Source organism: Oenanthe melanoleuca, chromosome 2 (genome assembly GCF_029582105.1).
Source record: "Oenanthe melanoleuca isolate GR-GAL-2019-014 chromosome 2, OMel1.0, whole genome shotgun sequence".
NCBI lineage: Eukaryota > Metazoa > Chordata > Aves > Passeriformes > Muscicapidae > Oenanthe > Oenanthe melanoleuca.
The window spans coordinates 101,156,157-101,177,450 of NC_079335.1; the positions used below are offsets into that span (position 1 = coordinate 101,156,157).

Genomic DNA, 21,294 nt, shown 5'->3' on the forward strand with positions numbered 1-21,294 from the left:
TGAAGAGTGACAAAGGTTTTGGGAAGACGCTTAATGTTTTAATAATGGAGCTGTTGGTTTGATCCCTGAAAATGTGACCCTGAAGGCTTTATTGCCAAATTTAAAGTTCATACTTATCTTGAATTATCACCTCTTAAAAAATTATATAAATATATATTTATAGTGGTAGTGAGCAACACAGCTTCTGCTGTACATAAACCCACGTCTTAATACTTAAAACAGTGTTGTTGTTCATGCTTGGTTTTTATTCTTGTTTGTTTTGCTGTTAATTTTTCTTAAAAGAAAAGAAGAAAAAAGCAAATGGAAAATTAGAGGAGGGGAACATCGAGATTCCAGAGACCTATAATGGGTCTTTTTTGCCTGCTATGATTGAGCTTTGTTGTAGATAGTCCTTCACTGTCCCTGCCTGACCCCGGCAGTCCTGGGGCTGGGCTAGGGAGTCACAAAACCTTACCTTAAATCTGCTCTCCACAAAGACTGCTCAGATTTGCTTGCTTAACCTGACAGAATTCTGCTGTTACCTAATATTGTTGATTCAGTACATGTCTTCAGCTGGGACAAACATAGTTTTCCACTCCTGATCTGCAGATTTTGGTTTGTTTATCAAAGGAAATGAAATTGGGAGTTAAAAGAAAAAAATAAATTTTACCCCCAATGTTTCTTTTGTGTGTGTGTCATGGTATCTTGACCTTTCAGGTCACCAAATCTTGTTATTTTAATTTCTGTCTGGAAGAATGTCTGAGCAAGGTAAATTGAACCAGGAGACAGCAGAAGAAGCTGCAAAAGAGCAGGAGACTGCCATCTCTGAAGCCAACCCAGACAACTGTGCTCTTAATAAATCTGAAAGCTCAGAAGTAGAGGAGGAAAAGCTCAGTGACTCCAAGACAGAGCTGCAGGTAAGATAGGAGTAGTGAACGGGCGTGTTAAACATCAATCTGATACCATTGCTTTTCCATTTCTGTGAGCTCTTTCATTGTTTACACTTCCCCTATTTTTTCTTATGATTTTGAGACTGTTTCTGCTTTTTTCTTTTTAAAATTTTTATTTATTTGGGTTCTTTTATTTTACTATAATATAAATGCTATTATTTGTTTTACCTTTCATGCTGATTAGGCTGCTTTCCATATTATTATTTTTTTTGAGAAGTTAATTTCTAGACATCTATTTTAAAGCTTGGTGAGATATTTGACTGTTTTCCCTTTTTGGGGATTTAGAAAACTACCTTGATCTCATGAATTTACAGGTAATACTAATGAATAATTACTTAATGTGTGGTTTGGTTTGTAGATGTTACTGCCAACAAAAAGTTGTTATGCAAAGCCTAAGAAGGTAATTTGATAAGAACACTTTATTGGATGAAGGGATTTTTAGTCCTTTTTGCTCAATCAAATAAAAAAATAAAGTGGGAGACCACAATTTAAGAGGAATTTGGAGAGGGGGAGCATTTCCTTAAGTATACCTTTTCTTATGTTTTTATTATATGCAAAATTGCAGGACATTGTGTAGGTTTTTTTTCCTTTTTGGTTTATACCTCTTTGTAAAATGAATTAAAATGAGCAGAGATGACTCTTGGTTTTCCCTGTTTTCCAGACTGGGTTTGGGGAAGTTGCTTTTGCAGTCAGCAACTGATTTAAAACAACAGCTAGAAGTGATTTAGTCTGTTTATTGGTAATGCTCTCATCATGCCCACTGTCCACTGAAGTGATAAATGCTTCTCTTTTTTTGCTATACACAGAAACGAGGTGCAAATCAGCAGAAAAAGAGATCCAAGGTAAGGGTCCATCTTTGTTGGAATTTTGTGCCACACTAGGATGAACAATTCCAGTTAAATGTCTGTCTGCAATCAAAATTGCAGTCTTTCCTCACTTGTCTGGTTGAGTTTTTCGTTTGTGTTGCAGGTTTTTTCTTGCCCCTTTCCCCATAATCCTTTTACACAAAGGCAGAGATATAATGTGTCATGCTTCCTTTTATCCATCATAATTTTACGCTGCTGGACTTGCTGTGTCCATATGTTGACAGCATGTGTGCTTCTGTGCATCACTGGAAAAGGAAAATGTTCACTCTTTTTGCATTAATAACTAATGTTTCTGTTGAAATTTTATTTTAATGGAATAACCTTACTGTAAAGAAACAGAAATTGACTAGCACCCTGTGGGGAAAATGGGTGAGGACAGAGGTGGGAAGGAGCTTCTAGAAAAAAAAACAATTCTAAAAAATCCTTTTAATTTTTCAAGTGCTGATCTGTAATACACACACATTTTATTGTCCATGTTTCTTGGCTATAATACTGCTAGAATAAGGGGAGGGACTCCCAGAACAAACAAAAAAATCCCCAACCAAATGACAAAAGGAACCCTTTAGGTCAAATTACTTTTAGTATTGGACTATCTGTTCTTTGCTGTTACAATTTTTGGTGTCAGTAAGTGAACTGTAGCTGAAACCTACCACCTTCCCTGTGTGGCACATATCTTGCTGCTTAGAATCCTTTTTTATCCATGTCCAAGACAAAAGCATTTGGGAAGGGAATAGTAATCTGGGATATTTGGGAACAGCTTATGTGGTCAGCTCATGTGACTTGGGGTCAGTAGTAGTGCTTTCTGTTTTGTTCTCTCTCTGTCTTATTCAGTCAGGAGCTAAGGGAAAACTAGTGCGGAGTCTTGCTGTGTGTGAAGAGTCATCCCCTCGCCCAGGAGCAGAAAATCTTCATGACAACCAGGTACACTTGCAATCATTGCTGTTAGCTGCATGGTCGAACTCTGTCTTCAGTTGCATGATTGTGTTGCTTAATCGGGCATTTAACAATGTCTTTCTTGGGGGAAAAATTACATCCGACAATGAACATGTTTTTATGGAACTTCTGGTTTAGCGTGAACTTTAATTTGAAATACTAGTTTTATACTATATCACAGGGTGTTGTTTGCTTTTTTTTCCAGACCCCCTGAAAAATTCAGCAAATGGAAAAGAATTCAAAAGAATTCAGATTTTAAAATTTTAAAAATTAGTAACAATCAAAAAGAATATTAATATGTTCTTTTCTCTGAGGCTATCTCTTTTGAGGCTGCACCAAATACAGTTACAAATATGCTCTGATTTGTGGTTCCTCTAAGACTTCAGTTCATATCAATGTCCCCCTTCACGTAAAATTTAAATGTCCTTCACTCTCTAAAATACCTTGGTAGAGCCAAGGATGCCTCCTACTGAGCGGCATACTTTTTTTAAACTCTTGGTGTAAATTAAACTATATCAAAAAGCGTGTATTTGAGCTTGTATTTATCTGTACTGGTAGTGTTGTATTCCCAGCAGCTGGTAGAGTTCTGTCCTCTGCACTCCTCACCTTGGAAAATAACCCTGGTGCCAGTCTTTGTAGACTAACTTCCAAAAGGAAAAGTTAAGCCTCAATTACTCCTCTTTGCTAGCCTAGTGAGAGCAAGGCTTAAAAACACCCAGCTAACTAAACCCAAATGTGATGAACACTTCCTATAATTTATGAGATGTTTATGTGCAACTGAAATCAGCCATTGAGAGAGCTGAGTAACTTGCTTCTTGTGAGCTTAGCACAAAAATAAAAAATGACATTTAAGTGTACTTTCTCACTATTTCCTCTATTGACTTGAAATGAAACAAATCTGTCTCTCCTCTTAGCTCATAAGTAAGGAGAGGTTTTTCTATTTTTTTAAATTTTATTGAAAGACCAAAAACGAACTTGCTCAGCAGCAGGACATTTACATGTTCTACTGCTCTACAATGATGCTTATGCAGTAGATGGGCAGGTTATTTTATCAATTGTTCTGTTGTAGGTAGACACTTTCAGCTTCAAAATGCTTGGCTTTTGTTACCATTTTGTTTGGATTTTCTATTGTTTAATGGAGAATGAGAACAATATAAAGAGATTGTAAACCACCATCGCTGATGGTTTATAGTGTGCTGCACAGGACCTGTAGTAAACTACAGAGAGACTGGCAGTGTTGAGGCAAAATCTCTATCCTTACACCAGGCAGAGGAGGGGTTCCTGTTTCACATAGCCTTTAGTCTTACCTGACTGACCAGCCTCAGCAAAGATTTCTTTGACCATCTTAAAATATTTATGGGAGATTAAATATCTCCCATGACCCCAGCATCTTTTCTAAGGAAACAGTTGGCTTGGTGTAATTATTTTGATGAGAATTGCCCTTTCTTGTTGACCTTTTACTAATGAATGTGGCTCAACATTGCCATGGAAAGCTGGACCTGCAGACTCCTCCCTGGGCTGGCTGAAGGATACAGGAAGTTTTGTGCCAACCATATTGTTCAGAGGAGAAGTAGCTTATTTTTTGTTTGGAGTTATTTTAAAATAATTTTTAGTTTATCCTAATGGTTTATAAACCACAGGGAATTAATTATCAGAGAATGTACAGTACTTTGCCAGAACTACTGAGTATGGATTGTACTGCAGACTTGATGTTTGTACTTATATTTGAATACTTGCCTTCATTTTCCTGTATAAGGAAAAAACTTGTTTACCTGTATTACTTGATCTTGAGTGCTTATCCAATGGTTCACTATGTCCTTACTTAAAAGAAATGTTGCCTTTAATGTTATGCTATAGACCAAGAAGTGTATTACTGCAATTTGAAAATCTATTTTGTTGTTCACTATACTTGTATCAATGTATTTATTAACATTGTATTTTATTATTGATAAAAATTAATAAAAATCAAAGAAAATATACAGTAGCTTGCTTTCACGACTCTGCAGCCCTTTTGTGTGTTTTTTCTAGTGCAAATACGTCAGTATTATGTTACATGTAAAAGAGTACTTACTGTATGTTCACATATCTGCTTTTCTGTAAAGTTTGTCATTTTCATAAGTGCACTTTTAAGAATCACTGTGAAGTTTAGGATTAATAGCCTAGGAACAACATGACCATTTACATTTTTCTCCTGTTGAAAAGCTAGCACAGTCACTCTGCTCAGGGCAAGGCAGGAAATCAAGTTATCCTTTGGGGTTATTTGGCAATGATTGATCCAAATTTTGTTTGAATGAGAAATCAAACTGCCATTTGAAGTGAAAGAAAGCTGTCACAGCATTAGTTCTCTGAGCACAACTGAGCAATTTAGGAAACATTTCTCAATGTATCCTTACCTCAAATGACCAGGAATTCCCACTCTTTCCCTCTGTAGGCTCAGATTTTGGGTAAGACTGTCAGCCAAAACTAACAGAATTTTTTATAGGGATTAAAGGTGATAGGTCAGGTTAAATTTTGGGTCCAGGTCTTTGTTTCTCTTTTACAATGCTTTTCATCTTAAGTCTTTTGTGCCACATTCAAATTTCACAAAAAGTCAATAATGATTAAGCTGAGAAGTTACCAATTTCTGTTTTACTTTGGCATGTTTATGCTGATACTTTGTTTTGTTAGGATCTTGTCTTATGTGTCTTGTGATGGCTGATTCATAGTTCTGTAAAGAATTCAGAAATGTAGAATTTGTAATAATTACTGGAAACATCTTTTGAATTCATAATGGTTGCTTAAAAACACACCCCTTACTTAAAAGTTTTCTATCGATATTTTGGTATGTTATCTTTGAAAAATAGTGAAGGAAGGGAATTTACTAGCATTCAAGAAACTCCAAAATTCTCAAGTGTTGATGAATTAGGTTTTCATTAACACGATGTAAAAAAATTATCAAGCGTGCAGGACTCTCTTCTATTAAAGAAAACTCCTTTACCAGGGAGGTTTGTGACAGCTTTCTTCAAGTGTGCTTTTTTACACTACTTAAGCATATAGTTTTCTGGGGTGTTTTTTGTTTTTTTCTTTAAAAGAATAAAACACAGACGTGTGCTTCTTTCAATTTTTTCCAACCAGATTAGGATTTCTTGAAATATGTAAATGCCATGGTAACTTAAAAAGAAAACAATTTGGGTTTTGTTAAAACAAAGCCAGTATAAAGTAATGTTGTGAGCAGGGAAAGCAAGTTCTTTAAAGAAAATTATAAAATGCAAACCAGTTTGAATTCACAGTTTTTATTAACTTTTTAAAGCTGAAGTATGTTTCAAAGGGATTCATAGTCTCTGAAATACTGAATTTTTGAGGGTAAAATTTGTGGTGCCTTAAGAAGTTCACTTACTAAAACTTTTTTTTAGTCAAGGATCTGTTTAGTTCAAGGATTTGTCCTTGAAAAATCACAGGGAACATTTCTCCCCTTTTGCAAAAGACACATCTGCATATGCCTTTAAAGATGAATTACCTGATAGGTTAGTAAGCCCTCTTGTATACAATGGAGTATAAAATTTTCTGGCACACTTCTATTAGAGCCAGAAAACTCCATCTACCTGATACTGCCCTTATGTGTGCAAAACAATTCATATCAACCTGCACATTTTCTAGTGAAAGGAAAAAAAGTTTTATTTTTCAGATATCTATCCATTGATCATCATTGAATATATGCAGAATTAAATTATAGAATTAATTAAGAAAGGCCATATGAAATGTGTTTAATTATTCTGTAAAGCCTTAAGGGAGAACTACTGAAGTATAGCCTAATATAGCCCCTTTAATAGAGGTAGCCTAAATTTATAATACTCAAAATATTTAAGAAGAAATACCTACTTACCACTAGAATTTGGCCCCTAAGATGTCGTCATTCACCTGGCTAAAAAACGCTATGTTTCAAATGGGAAGAAATGTATCTGGCTTCAACTTGTCTAGCTACACATAGTTTAATGCCAACATCTGCAGGTTGGAAGCCGTGGGAAGTGTACTGAATCTGGCCCATAATTTATCTATCTTTTTTCCTCAACAGGAATCAATCCAACTACAGCTTTCAAGTTTTCCTAGCTTGCAAGAAGAAGATAAATCTAGTAAAGATGACTCTGAGAAAGAAAAAGAGAAGGATAAAAATAAAGATAAAAACAGTGAAAAAAGCAAGATCAGAATGTTATCAAAAGGTGACCTTAAAAATATTTAAATTATTATAATTACCATTGAATAAAGGATTCTACATTTTTCCAAGGATTTATTTCTTTGTTTGTATATATATGTACAGTAGAAGTGTTTTCATACACTGAGAAAATTCAGAAACTAAAATGTATATGCATAAGAATATTTTTCATACAAACATCGGGCTTTAAAGTGAAGAAACCTTCCAAACCGAGGCCTTTTATTATATTTTATTTGTTTTCTTTAATGTAAAATCAATCTTTTGAATGCTTAATGGTGTTGGTATAAACGCATAAATATATATGTGTGATTGCATAATAAGTGTGTATAGTGCATAAGACATTAATACTATTTTATCTAGATTAATGATTTTATATTGGCATGTAACTTGTGCAGTGTAGGCAGTAGAGAGTATCATCTTCACTGTTGCTTATCTGTCATGGAGAATTTATCTTAAATGCAGCAAGGAAATTAATCCATTACATTTAACCTGCATTGTAACCTTCTATTATCACCTACCCAGGATTCTTCAGGAAAGATGTTTTATCTAAATTTGGTGTTGCTTTTTAAAATATTTTTATTAATCCACAGTATAAAGTTGCATTGTAATCTCCCAAAAATAATCATTGCCTATCTGGGTGTGGGTCTGCAACTGGTGTGAATTGTCATTTGGCTTCAATGGAGCTCTCACAGTTCACGCCAACTTGAGGATCTATGTGTACATCTGAGTCAGGAGATAATGCTGAAAAATTAATTTTGGCTACTGTCACGCATCCCTATTACCTGCCTACTCCCAGGTGTCATTAGATTTCAGCCTTTTAATGCAAATAGAGTTCCCACCAGCATGATTCCTTATTTGCTGAGTGTACAGCATTTATTAAGTGACACAAAGAGACATTGATTAAGAAAACTTTTCTTTCCTCATTTTAATTTTTTTTAAATTATATGTATATCTTTCTTGGTTGAACTCTGAATGACTATTTTCTTTCAGAGCATATTCTTTCAGATTGTTGCTGGAAAATGGATTTTGATTTATAACATAGTTAATCAGAACCATTGGAAAGAAATAAATAAGTGGAGGCTGTTTGTTTTTATTTTTCAGATTGCAGTCAAGAGTATACAGACTCGACAGGCATAGATTTGCATGAGTTTCTCATCAACACTTTAAAGAATAACCCCAGGTAGGTATTTCCTGCGTTCAAGCTGATATTCCTGAAATTATTGTTGGCAGTCCTTGACTTCTTGTAACTGTACACTGTGTTTTATTTGTTCTGGAAACGGTTATGAGGGAAAGTGTAAAGGCTGTTAACTGAGAAAAATGCAATAAAAAAGTCATCAACTTCTACTCTCCCATCCAGTCACCCATTGCTTAAATTCAATGTCAGTAACATCTGGTCTTTGTCCTTACCTTCTTTTATACAGCTCTACATGGTGATTGCAATAGTACATTATAACTAATGTGGTTGGAGATGTGTATTCATGTATATGAATATAAATTACCTTTTCCTGAGCAATGCTGCATACAATTAAAATCCCATGCTCAGTGCCAGATTCTGCTCTCAGTATTCCCACAGTTTTCATTTGGAGCTAGAAGCCCATCTCATCATTAAATCTGCCTCTAAACATCCAAGGAAAGATCTGTAATATTTTTATACACTGTGATATTCAATGTTCATTTTAGTTGGATATGTTAAATAGGTACTATGTAATTGTGCAATTGTGCAGAAGAACTGGGAATAATTGGGTTCCTAACAGCTTGTACAGATGATGGAAGGTCCTTCAGTTGCTTTATCTGGGCAAAATGAGAAAGTTCAAAAAAACTAAGGAATGATGGTACTCTGTATAGTTTAGAAATGTGTGGAAATATGCCAGGGAAACTTTTAACTGTTTTTGACAAGGGAGGAGAGGGAAAAGGAACATCTGAGACCTTCCAGTGAAAACCAGAGCATTTTTCCTGAGAAATACTGTGGCACTGCCTCCTGGGAGCCATAGTTCAAAGGTGCTTTTCTCCGTTGTGCTGTTTAACTAGATAAGATGTGTCCAGCTTTCTTGCAGCAAATCAATGCCTTGTGGAAGATATGTCTCAGGAAAAAATGTTGAAAATTTCTGTGGGTAGCAGCTCTTCTTGTGAAAGGTCTAGCTTAGGTCAAAATCTCATTTTCCATCAAAAAAAGTGAAAAAAAAGACCAAAGCTATCCATAGCAGGGAGAGTCTTTCTATGAAATGCATTGATTGCAGCCTGTTGTGACTGGAAGTGCTCTCAGACCACAGCTGAGCTCATAGAAGAGTGGAATCTCTATGTCAGTGAAAGTGCAGAAAGACAGGCTTTAGTCTTTTGCAGATGATCCAGGGTAAAAAAGGCATCTTTTGTTTTTAATCAAGATGACTGACAGTGCTTGCAAAATAGCCTTACAAACATTGTTATATGAATATTTTCCTCTAAAATGTCTTTTCATAGTTGATGGTGCAAATCCTTGTGTTTCTTTTTGACAGGGATAGAATGATACTCTTGAAAATGGAACAGGAAATTATTGATTTTATTAGTGACAACAAGTAAGTTGAGTTCCACACTTTGTTTATTCAGTCACTTGCATGTGTTCCAGCACGAGTTGTGAGAGGGATACAGTCATATGGACTGCAGTGCTCCTGAGGGCTGTTACTAGCACAGTGGAAGAGTAGGCTTCTATTTCCAGCTATGTGATGGAACTGTTCAAAATAAATAGATGTAAATGAAAACCTTTTGCCTTTCATTGTGCTGTAATTGCACTAGCTCTGCTCATTTAGATCCATAAGTATAATTAAAGCTTTTAGTGTAGAGGATAATCAAATATGTTATCTCATGGCTTTTCCTTTGTGCTATATTATTCTAATGTGTTGGAAAGTGAAACTGAACTTAGGTGGAGGGATTCTTGCTACGATATGGTCTTTATAATAAAATATTCCTGCAGCTTTAAAAATGGAGAATCTGAATAGAAGCAGAGGAAAAAATTATGTTGATGGGAAGTAACCATTTTGTCAGTAATAGGAAAAAAGGAGTGTTTGCCAAACTAGATCTTTCCAGAATTGCCCTTAATCTGACCTTTGGAAGAAAGGCAGAAAGCTGTTGCCAGTGTCTCAGCAAATCTATTGGATTGGTTGTGCAGGGAGTGTGAGTGCATGTGGGGGATTGAGGGATGTGTTTCTTCCCAACACACAGAATGCTGATTAGGTACCGTGAAGTGTTAATTAATTCCTTTTCTTTTTTTCTTTCAGCCTTCTGTAGGAAACATTTATATGTAAATGCATAACAGAGTTTTCAGTGAGATTTTTGTACACTGAATTGTCAAATGTATTACTGTTTTCATTTATTTATAGCTTAGAGGGAAATGTAATTATTAATGCTGTTTGTTTCCTTTGTTTCTAGTAATCACTACAAAAAGTTCCCTCAGATGTCATCATATCAGAGGATGCTAGTGCACAGAGTGGCAGCTTATTTTGGAATGGATCACAATGTGGATCAGACTGGAAAATCTGTAATTATCAACAAGACCAGCAATACAAGAATGTAAGTGTTACAGATAAAAACGTGATCAAGCCGAATTAAATATGATTAAAATAAGCGATATTTATTTTGCGACCGAAACACGGTCCTCGATTACCACAATCAAAAAGGACAATGCCGAGTCCGGGGTCAGCATCGGGTGAACACAAAATGATTCGAACTCTATCACTCCGAATCCCCAAATGTTCACGAACCCGCTTTGGTTAGTCCAGTTTTTATACAGTTTTTCCTTGCCCGGAGCGGAGGTATTTGTCTTCTCTTGTCGTCCAGCATATTCATGTAGTTTTCTTTCATCGCGTTGAGCTGGACAAAACCATATCCTGGAAGATGATGAGTTCTGATGAAGGCATGTCCTGGCCTTTGGGAAGGCGACATTGAGTATCCTGTCATCTCAGTTTACAGGAAACCGGGCATTCAGATGTATTTTTTTCCCTGGCCTTGATTATCTTTAATCAAAGGTGCTTATCGGGTCCTCATAGCTTGGGTGCCTCCCTAGACAGAGCCATCTCTGCTGCGGCTAGGTCTATTAAGTAGTCAATTTGAGCTGTCCTACTTTTGTTGGATGTTACAATGATGTAATCAAGCGATCTGTGTCCTTACTGTCTGTGAGTCGGTTTTAGCTTTTTTTTTTTTTTTACTTTGCTCTTACAAATATTGCTTACTCTACACTACTATATAATTCTTGCACGAATTACATTATATTAATCCATTACATAAGTAACAACACTGTTGTGTTTTTCTTTGTTCTTTTTCTCAAGACAGGAGCTGGTTTGTACCATGACCGCGTGGTGTAATTTATATATATATATATATATATATATATATATACATACATATACATATATATATGTGTGTGTGTATATATATGTATATATACATATATATATAAATTTTCATTTGTTTTTGTAGCAGCAGTGATTGCTGTTTATTGCGTTCTAGGTTGGGAAGGGAGGACAGGGCTCTTATGGTGAGGTTATCTAAGGCTATAAAGATAACACGAGGAGAAATCAACCTGATTGGTCTCTTGCAAGAAAGCAAGTATCTTGAAATGTTACTTTTCCTGATTCTGTAGCGCCACCACTTTGCTACAGAAGTGAGCTCATTGCTTTACAAGTCACCTGATATCATACAGCTACATCTTAAATAGCCCAAATGTATTTTCTCTTCTCTTGTTCTGGTTTTCCTGCTTCAAGCGTCATTTTCTGTCCAGCCTGATTATTTTGCATATGGTTTCCCTCCACTGTTTGCCACCATTCATTCTCTTTTCTTCTCCTCCCATCTTGGTTCCACTTCATTTTCCCTTCAAATCTCATTGTTTGACTACAGTGTTTCTGTGTAATACAAATTCCTTCTGGTGGTTCAAATGCATTGCAAAATTCCTGGTAGGTTAAACCTGTGCTGGCGTAAGTTCTGTGCTTCTCCATGTACTGGTTAAAGCTATATAAGCTAAAACTGTATAAAGCTAACCAAAACTTGATGTGAGCTGTGGTAATGCCTAATCATGCTTAATCATTATCACTTTTCCTGCCAAGTGCCACGTGTATTAAACATAGCCTTCCTCTCCCTCTCTACCTATAAATTACATAATGAAGAGGAAGCAATTACAACTGGGTAATGAAGTTTTGTTATCTGGTATTGGAACAAGAAAGCTCCATTTGAAAATTGTGTACTTCCTGTATTCAATTAGTAGGAGAAATCTAAACATTTGTTTCATTTATATATCCAGTAGCTAGATGATTTATTTATATCCAGTTGTAGAGAGCATTTTTAAAATATTATTAGCTTCTCCTGTAGAAGGTTGGAAGGACTTGGGAATGGGTGCTGTGCAGGACTAGGAGATGGACTCAGTGATTCTCATGAGTCCCTTCCAACTCAATTTATTCTGTGATTACCTAATTTTGCAAGATCAATACACATTGGTATTTGCTATTTCACTGAGCCCTAATAGTCTTCTATGTGAATGTGGTGAATTTAAGATAATGGGCAATTTGTTTTAGAGCCTTTTCCTGGGCTGTCCCTGAGATACTTGGACATCTGTGAAACATCACTTCGGCATTAATGTTTTTAAAGGTTTGAGTAAAGCATGCGCTAACAGTTTGGTTTTCAGAAGTCAAGGGAATCACAGTAGCTCGATAAAACACTCAGGCTGCAAAGGCTTAGCCTCAGGGTCTGATAATACCTGCCCACTGGCTACCTTTGGTTTTGAATAAGCAGCAATCTGGTGTTCAGTTTTGTGTTTAAAATGAGTCCCCTCTTAAATGAAACGCAATCAATCGTATCTGAATGCTCCTTAAGCATTCCTCTCTCTTTTATAGTCCTCCGTTTTCCCTTCACATCTATGACACTTGTGTAGTGCACCAACTGCTGCAGATCTTTCCTCACAGCATTGCCTTCTCCTGGTTGACGATAATAGAGTAATACTAACACATTAATATCTGTAAATGCCTTGCTCTATTGTGTGGCTTTTATCTCAGAGATGGGTAGCACTTGGAAATGCTTATGTGGTGCTTCTGGAGAGGACACTGAAACCTTGTCCAACAGTTAAAGATTTATCTAAGTGCTCTGGTGAAGCTGTGGCTTCATGCATGGTGGGACTGAGCAAGCAAGGCCATTTCCTAGGTAGGAACTGCCCTTCTGGAAAGCTCAGCAGACAGGATGTTGTAGGGTTATAACAGATCAAATAGCCTTTTCAGCTGTGGTCTTGCAGACTGGAGGTGAGGCCATTAAATTTGCTGCTGACACCATTCCTGCCTAGATATTCCAGAAATAAATGCAGGGCTTTGCCTACCTGTTGACTGTAAGTAAAGTTGTTTTGTAAGCACACATAAGCCACAAGCTGCTGATTTCTTCCCTCTTCAGTGATGCGGTAGGTAACTGGATTATATGAAGCTCGTATTGCCTTGTGGTTATTTAAATTATTTTGATATTACATAAAATAAAGCTTTTGTGAAGTGGCTGCTTCTTGCTTCTTTTCATAACTAGAGGAGATGGCATGTTTTTTTTAAATGTCCCTGGCTGTGACAGAAAATAGTTTATTATCTAGCATGAATAAGGGCTGATGAGATTTTATTATGCTCCACATTTGAAAGCATCCAATATGATTTCATATGTTCTTCATTTCACTGCTCTCAGAGGAGACAGTTTTGTGGAGTTTCTAATAAACAACAAATACTGGGAATGTGTTGACTCTATCAATTACTACTTGGACAATATCCAGAATATCAGGGAATCTGAAGAGCATCTGAAATGCTGTTCAGTATGGTTATGTTGTGCTGCAAGCCTAAGTCTTGATGGCTTTATGTGAATTTATGGAGAGGCCCCACAGACAGATGTTCTGAAAATTTGCATTTTGGCAATAAATTATCTCTTTATGGCATGTTGTTTCCCAATTACTTTAGCTACTACTGTGGACAGAGAAGAATATTCTTGCATATTCAGGAATTCATAAATTCTGCACTGGCTGTGACTTCTGTGTATGTATGCTTCGAGAGGAACATATGACACCACAGTGTCGCCCTGTGGGGTTGAATAAGCACCTTGTGTTTATTTCTTTGGCTGAATGAGGGTTCATGTCACATCTCTGCTCCCACTTGTAGGCAAAGAGTTCTTCCCTGCCTGCAGGTGATGAGTTCTTCCCTGGCTCCAGGCAGTGAGGTGTGTTTATCCTGTTCAGCAGAGATCTCCTGTACTTGCTGCCTGCAGGTGCTTGGAGGTACAAGTGTCAAAAGAGTTAATGGTTTTGAGATGAAAGGGCTGGTTGGAAAACTCTGGTACCAACGCACCTTATGAGTGCCTTGGAAAGGACTAGTGTGTTTCAATCAGAGGATGAGCGTATGAATGGAGTAGATCGGGGCATTTCTGTGCTTTCTTCAATTGGATGTCTTAGGGCAATGTGGATCCATTTTTATGTACCTGTTTTTATGGCTGTAAAGTGCCTACTTTATGTAGGTTTGGAATATGAAAAGGTGTTTATTGAAGAAGTTGTAGCTGGAAGGAGGGCTGTAACTTCTCTGTTCATCTGAGCTGCTTTACATAGAGCGGACAAAAGGTGGTAAAAAGTTCCTTAGGATCTGAATCTCTGGGAGTGCAATCCTGCAGCTTTCATGAACTCTTAGTGAAATCTCTCTTAAAAATGCAGTCAGAAAATAATGGCAATTTTTCAAACTGAAGAGTATTTATAATTAAGAGGTTACTCTAAGAATCTAAGTTTTTTTTTTTTTTTTAATTTTATTGGAATGTGAATGAGGTCTGCTGTTTTCAAGCTTTTTCTTAAGAAATGAAATTTTAAAAGACAGTGAGGACCTCAACTACCTAAGTGTTTGTTTACCTTAATAAAGTTAAGGCTGTATTCTAGCTCTCATTAGAGAATAGTGGATTTTTTAAAAAAAATATATCTTTTCATATGATTTTTGAAATTAAATGTTCTTACAAAGCCCTGCCTAATTAAATCATCCAGTTTTTGAAATCCTATTCTCAGCAGTATACATGAGAAAAATTGATTAGAAAATGAAGGAGGATTTTGTTGTTACTTTGATTCTATAGTCAAAGAACTCAAATACTCCTTAAAATGGGAAGTCTGCCTTGCTCATTATGAAACTGCTCATGTTCTAATGTATATTTGTCTGTCATCTCTGTCTGCCTGTCATCTATCTAAAGATACACAGAAATGTATGGGGAACTTAAGACAGTGAAGTACAATATAAAGAAAAGTTTGGGATTGAGACAATATGTTAGAACATCCGTTTTTGGAGCCAAAAAATGTGTACATATCACCTTCTGTTCTGCATATTCCCCATAATTCCTATAAAACACCTGGACGTACTTCAGGGGTTTTGCAGAACTGTTCCTATTGTGAGATGTATCAGTTCAATCAGATTCTTTGATTTGGTTATCTGTAGCTCGGTGGAGAAATATAGCGGAAACATGTTTGGTGTTCTTGGTAAATTGAAAGGGTTTTCATTTGGTTGAGACCATCAACCGTGTCACAAGCACGTCTGTACCGCAGCCCACACATGCATTCATGTACTTTTCTTATATAGATGTGAGTGGCAGGGCTCATCAGAACCAAGAAGGTAGAATCCTTATGATATATAATGCTGTGTTTAGACATTTTCATATATTCTCAGGGTGTAACATAACTGTTATGACCTTCATACCAATTCTCACATCCTCAGTTGGAAGGTGTTTGGTGCCTTTGAGATGCTTCAAAAACTTGAGGCAATATTAAGCTGTTGGGTGCATTACAGGGGTTCCTTATAATCTGGAAATTAACTGTATCAGCAGAAGGAGACATAATGTTCAGGTTGTACTTTGAATAAGCTTTTGTAGTTTGGCATACAATTTGTGTTATTCTGCCTTCTCTGTGTAGGAGTGATTTGAATCAAAAGCAAAGAAGAAAACTTATTGGGTTTCTATTATGTATTAACTCAGTGATCTTGCTGTAGATAACATCTATATTAGTAGAGGTGTGCTGTGACAATTCCACCATCTTGAGAGTCTGAACTTTTGTACAGGATCCTACAGGCATTCTTAAAATGGATTCTTAAAATCCGTGTTCAGTAAAATAGCATTCACTAAATGGAAATTTCAATGAAGAATAGATTCTAGAATTTCTTTTACACAAGGCTGAAGTGCCAAGATTTCCTTGAGATACTAAGTGTTACAGCCTTTAGAGCATGCAGAAAAGTATGCCTTTCCCCTTAAGGTATTTAATGTAAATCACTTTTTTTAAGCCATTTTTTGGATGGGACATTTTAGCGATATGGGAGTAGTGACAAATATACCTGAATGTAAAAACATTTTTTTGTAAAATCTCAGTCAAAGCAATTTGATGTTTGCCTGTGCATTGAAGAAAAGATTTGTTATGCTCCCTGTTATAAACCAGAATAGTTGTCTTGCAAATGGTTTGCTTCATGGTGTTTTTCCATCTGCATTTAAGCACCTTATGCTATTCCTAATTATCATATATGTACTGAGAGGAATGATCTCATGAGAGCAGAATTGCTTTTATGAGCCACATGACACATGAAAATGTACATGAACACCCTTATTTCTGGTTTTATTATTTTCATTGGAGTTTGGCATTCTATTTTTTTCTACAAGGGACTATGGAGTCAGAGGACCTCTGTTTCCTTTTGTAGTTACCTCTTTTCCATTTTCTTTACAGAACCGTTAGTCCTTGGCTTCTAAGAAATAAACAGGAACTGGTGATGACCAGATGTCCTCTCTGATTTACAATTGCTGTTGCTCAGTCAGTATAATGACATTCTCTGCTACAAATGTGTAGAGAAATAAAAGGGTGCATAGTAGATATATGCAACTAAAATGAAGAAACTGTGTAGCTGAGAAATAACACTGTAATTGGCTGACACATTTTGGTTTAAGATGAACTAATACATTATGCGACTAATAATTTAGTAAGAACATCAATAAAAGAGTAATGTTTAATAAAAATTTGGAGGTTATGTTGCTACATTGTAACATGTAGCATTTAAATAACAAATTACATTTGTTTTCATAGATTTTAGGTTTTTTCATACAAAAATAGTCTGTTTACTTCAGTCAGGGATTCAGTTATTAATATGATTAGAAAAAAACTTAATGTTTATTTTGTTAATGATAGCTGAATTAGGACAGCCTTTTATTTTCAGCAAGCATTCTGTCATTTAGTCATATTTCTCTTTTGCAGGAAAGATATAGATGAAAAAACATAGATACATAGTACACTTGAAGTTGAGTTGAATTTGACCCTTAAATACTGGCTTCATTCTTTCTTCAGTGTAAGCTGTATATTGAACCCTTAAGAAATTACTTATTCTGTAAATGAGATGTTAGGGTTAATGAACCAGTTCTAATAGCTCCCATATTAAATTTTTGTCTAATGTAATTTATTAAAACTAAATTCTTTATAATGAAGGTGGACATGTGCTTTTTACAGCTGTTCTATACTGTTATGAAATATGAGTTAAGTGTTAATTGGAAGATATCCATGGTATTTCTTCTTCTATTCTTTTTTCTTTTAGATCTTTTTAATCCACACCGCTTAATAGTATAAGTTTTATTAAACCTAGAAGGTTACTGTCACTGCTTTGTAGATGGAAGTTTGCCCAGGAAGAGAGTGCTGTGGAATAGCAAGTAGGTGATTTGGTTGAAGGAAACTCTTTCTTGCATGAGTAATTAATCTTTGTGCTCATTCAAGCTGTAGTAAGAAAGTGCTCATTAATTGAGATGCTGGTTGGTCAGTTATACTTTTATATCACTGGGGAGACATCTGGAAATCTGAGATCACCCCTGCACTTTCCTCAGAGGTAACAGTGCATCAGTGATAGGTGAAGTAATGGTTTTATGTCTGAGCATTTCAGAAATAAGGTGTTAAAATTTGATTCAGTAAATTTTAGAAATGATTTAGATTGGTTATATAATTGCCTTTTGCTCTTCTGTAGCCTGCCTCATTTTTAACGCTGGAAATAGGACTCATAGAAATGTTAAAAGCATTATGAGTTTTGAGAAGTCTTTGTCCATTGTTTCAGCTTGCTGCTTCCAGGGTGGCCTTGTGAGGCTGTCTCTGACTGTTTATTAAAAACAGACCCTCTTCTTCAGGCCAGTGATTATTCAGAGTATGCCTTCTGATCCATGAGTCTTCCTGCTAGAGTGTCATGGTGTGACACAGAAGCCAGAACACGAACAAGAATTTTTATAGTCTTAATGTGTATACATGAGGTATTCCAAGAGGACTGATAGTTTCTTTGTTATCCTGCTGGTTTTTGGTGAACCATCCTCAAATCTTCAGTAGTCTTCAAATCTTGAATTTGCTTCCTTTTTCTCTCTCTCACGTGTTAATTTTTGAGCTTCTGAAATAGAAAAGTGTAATTTTAAATATATCGCAGCAGTTATGCAACACTGTAATTTTCAGCCACTTACAGAATATGCCACATCCTTAAAATCAGATATTCATGAATTCCATAATAAACTGTGCTACCATTTTGAGCCTCTATTAGCTGGAAATAAATTGGTGCTGTGCAAGATGTTCCATCTCAATAGACACCCTGAATATCAAGAATTAAATCCAACTGGGGAGGGAGCAGCAGAAGCAGGTCCCTCAGTAAAGAAATAATCTTAGTTTGAACACAGGAGGACAGCAGAGCATTTTGAAGCTCTTAAAATGCTGCCTGCCTGAGAGAGGATGTTGTGCTTCTGCCTCATCTATCAGAAGAGCTGGTTACATATGCCCCTGGCCTGTAGGCTGCTTCTAGGTTCAAAGCCTGTGTTCTGGCCCAAGGATAGTGGACAAAATATTGAAGTTTGTACTCAAACAGATGCTCAGGGAGCCAAGAGATACTGTTTTTGCATCCATATCTTAAAAGAGGGTGATTTTCTGGAAATAAGTTTTAGGAAAGCTTGTGAGGGTCATGAGTTGTGCAATGATACCTCAACATTAGATCAGGGTTTTTAAGTACTGTATCTCTGAAATGCCTCAGGATCTGGCCTCCTGCTTGGTCCACACACACAGCATGATTTGGAATGAAAAGGATTCCTGTAGCATCTTGATGGATGTGCAAAGATGACATAATAAAACCTCATAGTCACTGAAAGAAAAATGCTTCCATGAAGCATTCCTGCCTTTTTTTCAGTCCTGCCAGATTTATTTACAACCCCAATTAGAGAGGAAGAATGCCTGTGAAAATAACTTGTGATTTTCCACATCCTGGTTTAGTAATTGCTGAACATGTTTAGAGGCCGGCTGCTGTTCTGAAAAAAATAATAAAGAATATATGGTTTTATACTGGGGTAAATACAGCACTTGATTTTTGCAGATTTTTTTTTTCCCCGGTGCTACAGAGAAGGCAACACCTTGAAGAACCATCTTGTACAGGATTGATTTTTCTTTTATAGCTTTTAATGTGCTTTTACCATCATAACAGAAGTTCTCAGTGACTCATATGATAAAAGCAGCAATCTGTTAATGAGGCATTTACCATCAAATGCTTGCAATGCCATCTTGAGTGGTTTTAAGTATTAAGTTGTGATAATATGACTGCACTTTAACAATTATCTATATTTAAATTCCCATTCTAGCTTTTTGAAACCATGTTTTAGCATCCATCAGCCCCTAAATACATGAAACGTATTTGAAGGGTGTAATTTTGGGCCCTCATTCTTGAAAACTGTTGTTCTGGTAGAATTTAATCAACTAGTTTAAACTGGTGGGCCGGAATTCTGCCTTTTTCACTAAGTTGGGTGATGAACCTTTTTACAGTGATGATTTTGCTTCCAAGTTCTGTAAATTAACTCTCAGAATATGTTCCTGTGTCTCCATGATCAAAACAGGCATTTGTACTGCAGCTTAGAGTTTCATCCCTCAAGGTGTAGAGCAAGGAGACAGTAATGCTTGCGTGGTTTTACTAGGGTAGTGATGGAGAACCCTAGGAGAGCCTAAAACCAAATAAAACCACACAGAGGCAGATACAGTAGATATTAAAAAACTAGCATAGCAGGAAAGGCCACCATACTGTGTCACAGTGTGCCTTCAAAATAGAGGCCAATGTGATGTTGGACTGAGCAATCAGTTTTATTAAAGACAAGTGTGCATAACAAGGAAACATGGTTGAACCATCAGAGCACCTGTGTAAGAGTGGCCCCAAATCTTCACAACTTCTTTGAATCCTGTCTGCATCAGTGCAGCTCTTGCTACTCCGCGGCTCTCCTCATGGCATCCTTCTTAAAATCATTTTTGTCAGTGTAAGGAAAATTAATCCACAAACACTAGAGGCTTATTTCCAAAAAGGAGACAGAGGAGTTCTTTTTGCTTTATTCGAATAAAGGGAGAGGCCATGGGGCATTCCCCTGGGATCTCTCAAATTTTTGGAGGACACAGCCTCCTTTTATCCTAATTTCCCGGCCTCTTTTCCCTCTCTCTTTCCCCATTGGCTGAGGTACTTTAGAGGTACAGACTTCCCGGAACACCTGACACCTGGCACTCCCCTCTAATGTATAACCCTCCCTTTTAATTTTTAATTCTTGTAGAATTCATAGTTTCCCCCCCTGTTTCTTCTTTCATCTTCTGTTACCCAATTTCTTTTACCAGCAAACCTACAGTTTGTTTGTAAAGGCAAATCTCTTTTTCCATTCATCAATCAGTGTAATCCCTCTCATTGTTTCTTTTATCTCTAGGTTCTAACTTTATCTACCAACAGATCTACAATTTATTTGTAAAGACAAATGTAACATTCCTCTCATCAGTTATTCATTTTGTTTGCCAGATGGTGATTCTGAGAGCACCCCAGGTGGTGTTTTCCCATTGCTAGCCCCATTACCCTGCCTATTTTTTGTTTCTTGTTGCTATTCATTCAGGAGAGGAATATTAACATGCTGTCTAATGTAATATGCATTAAATGAACATTACATTGTAAATGCAAAGTTCAATTTTTTGGATTCCTACCTATCCCGTGATCTCCCCTTTTGAACTTGCATTCCTGTGTGAAGTTTTTTCGGACAGCTGCTTGGCTATTACCTGTGAGGCTTTTGCAGATGACATACACTTGCCAGATTTTTTTAACTGCATCAGGCACTGTAATGGCAAACCCATCTTTTCCACCCATGGTGAGGCTGCTACTTCTTTTGAAAGGCATCTTGCAACAGCCTGTATGCTGTGGGGTTGTCAGAAACATACGTGTCATAATAAAGTGCTGTATAGAAGTCTAGATACCAGACTCTATTTAGTACCTCACTGTTTCTGTGCTGTGCTGATGCAGTGACTAAGTCTTCAGAACTGTAATATTCAAAGCTCATGCTTGTGTCTTTCCATTTCTCCTTTTGGTGTGGAGTCTGTGCTTCCTGA

General features: G+C 36.5%; 1 protein-coding gene across 28 annotated transcripts in view; it reads left to right on the forward strand.

The window, feature by feature from the left end:
- ARPP21 (cAMP regulated phosphoprotein 21) overlaps positions 1-21,294 on the forward strand; it is a 207,764-nt gene that overhangs the window by 103,012 nt on the left and 83,458 nt on the right. For 12 of the 28 annotated variants that reach the window (XM_056484275.1, XM_056484296.1, XM_056484280.1 and 9 more), the window contains 7 exons: positions 697-896; positions 1,736-1,771; positions 2,627-2,716; positions 6,780-6,924; positions 8,019-8,097; positions 9,410-9,469; positions 10,320-10,460. In XM_056484275.1, coding sequence (XP_056340250.1) covers positions 735-896; positions 1,736-1,771; positions 2,627-2,716; positions 6,780-6,924; positions 8,019-8,097; positions 9,410-9,469; positions 10,320-10,460 — 713 coding nt within the window. In that variant the 5' untranslated portion in view covers positions 697-734. Of the gene's footprint in view, positions 1-696; positions 897-1,287; positions 1,330-1,735; positions 1,772-2,626; positions 2,717-6,779; positions 6,925-8,018; positions 8,098-9,409; positions 9,470-10,319; positions 10,461-21,294 lie in introns of all 28 variants that reach the window. The other 16 variants (XM_056484274.1, XM_056484279.1, XM_056484273.1 and 13 more) reach the window with 3 other exon arrangements.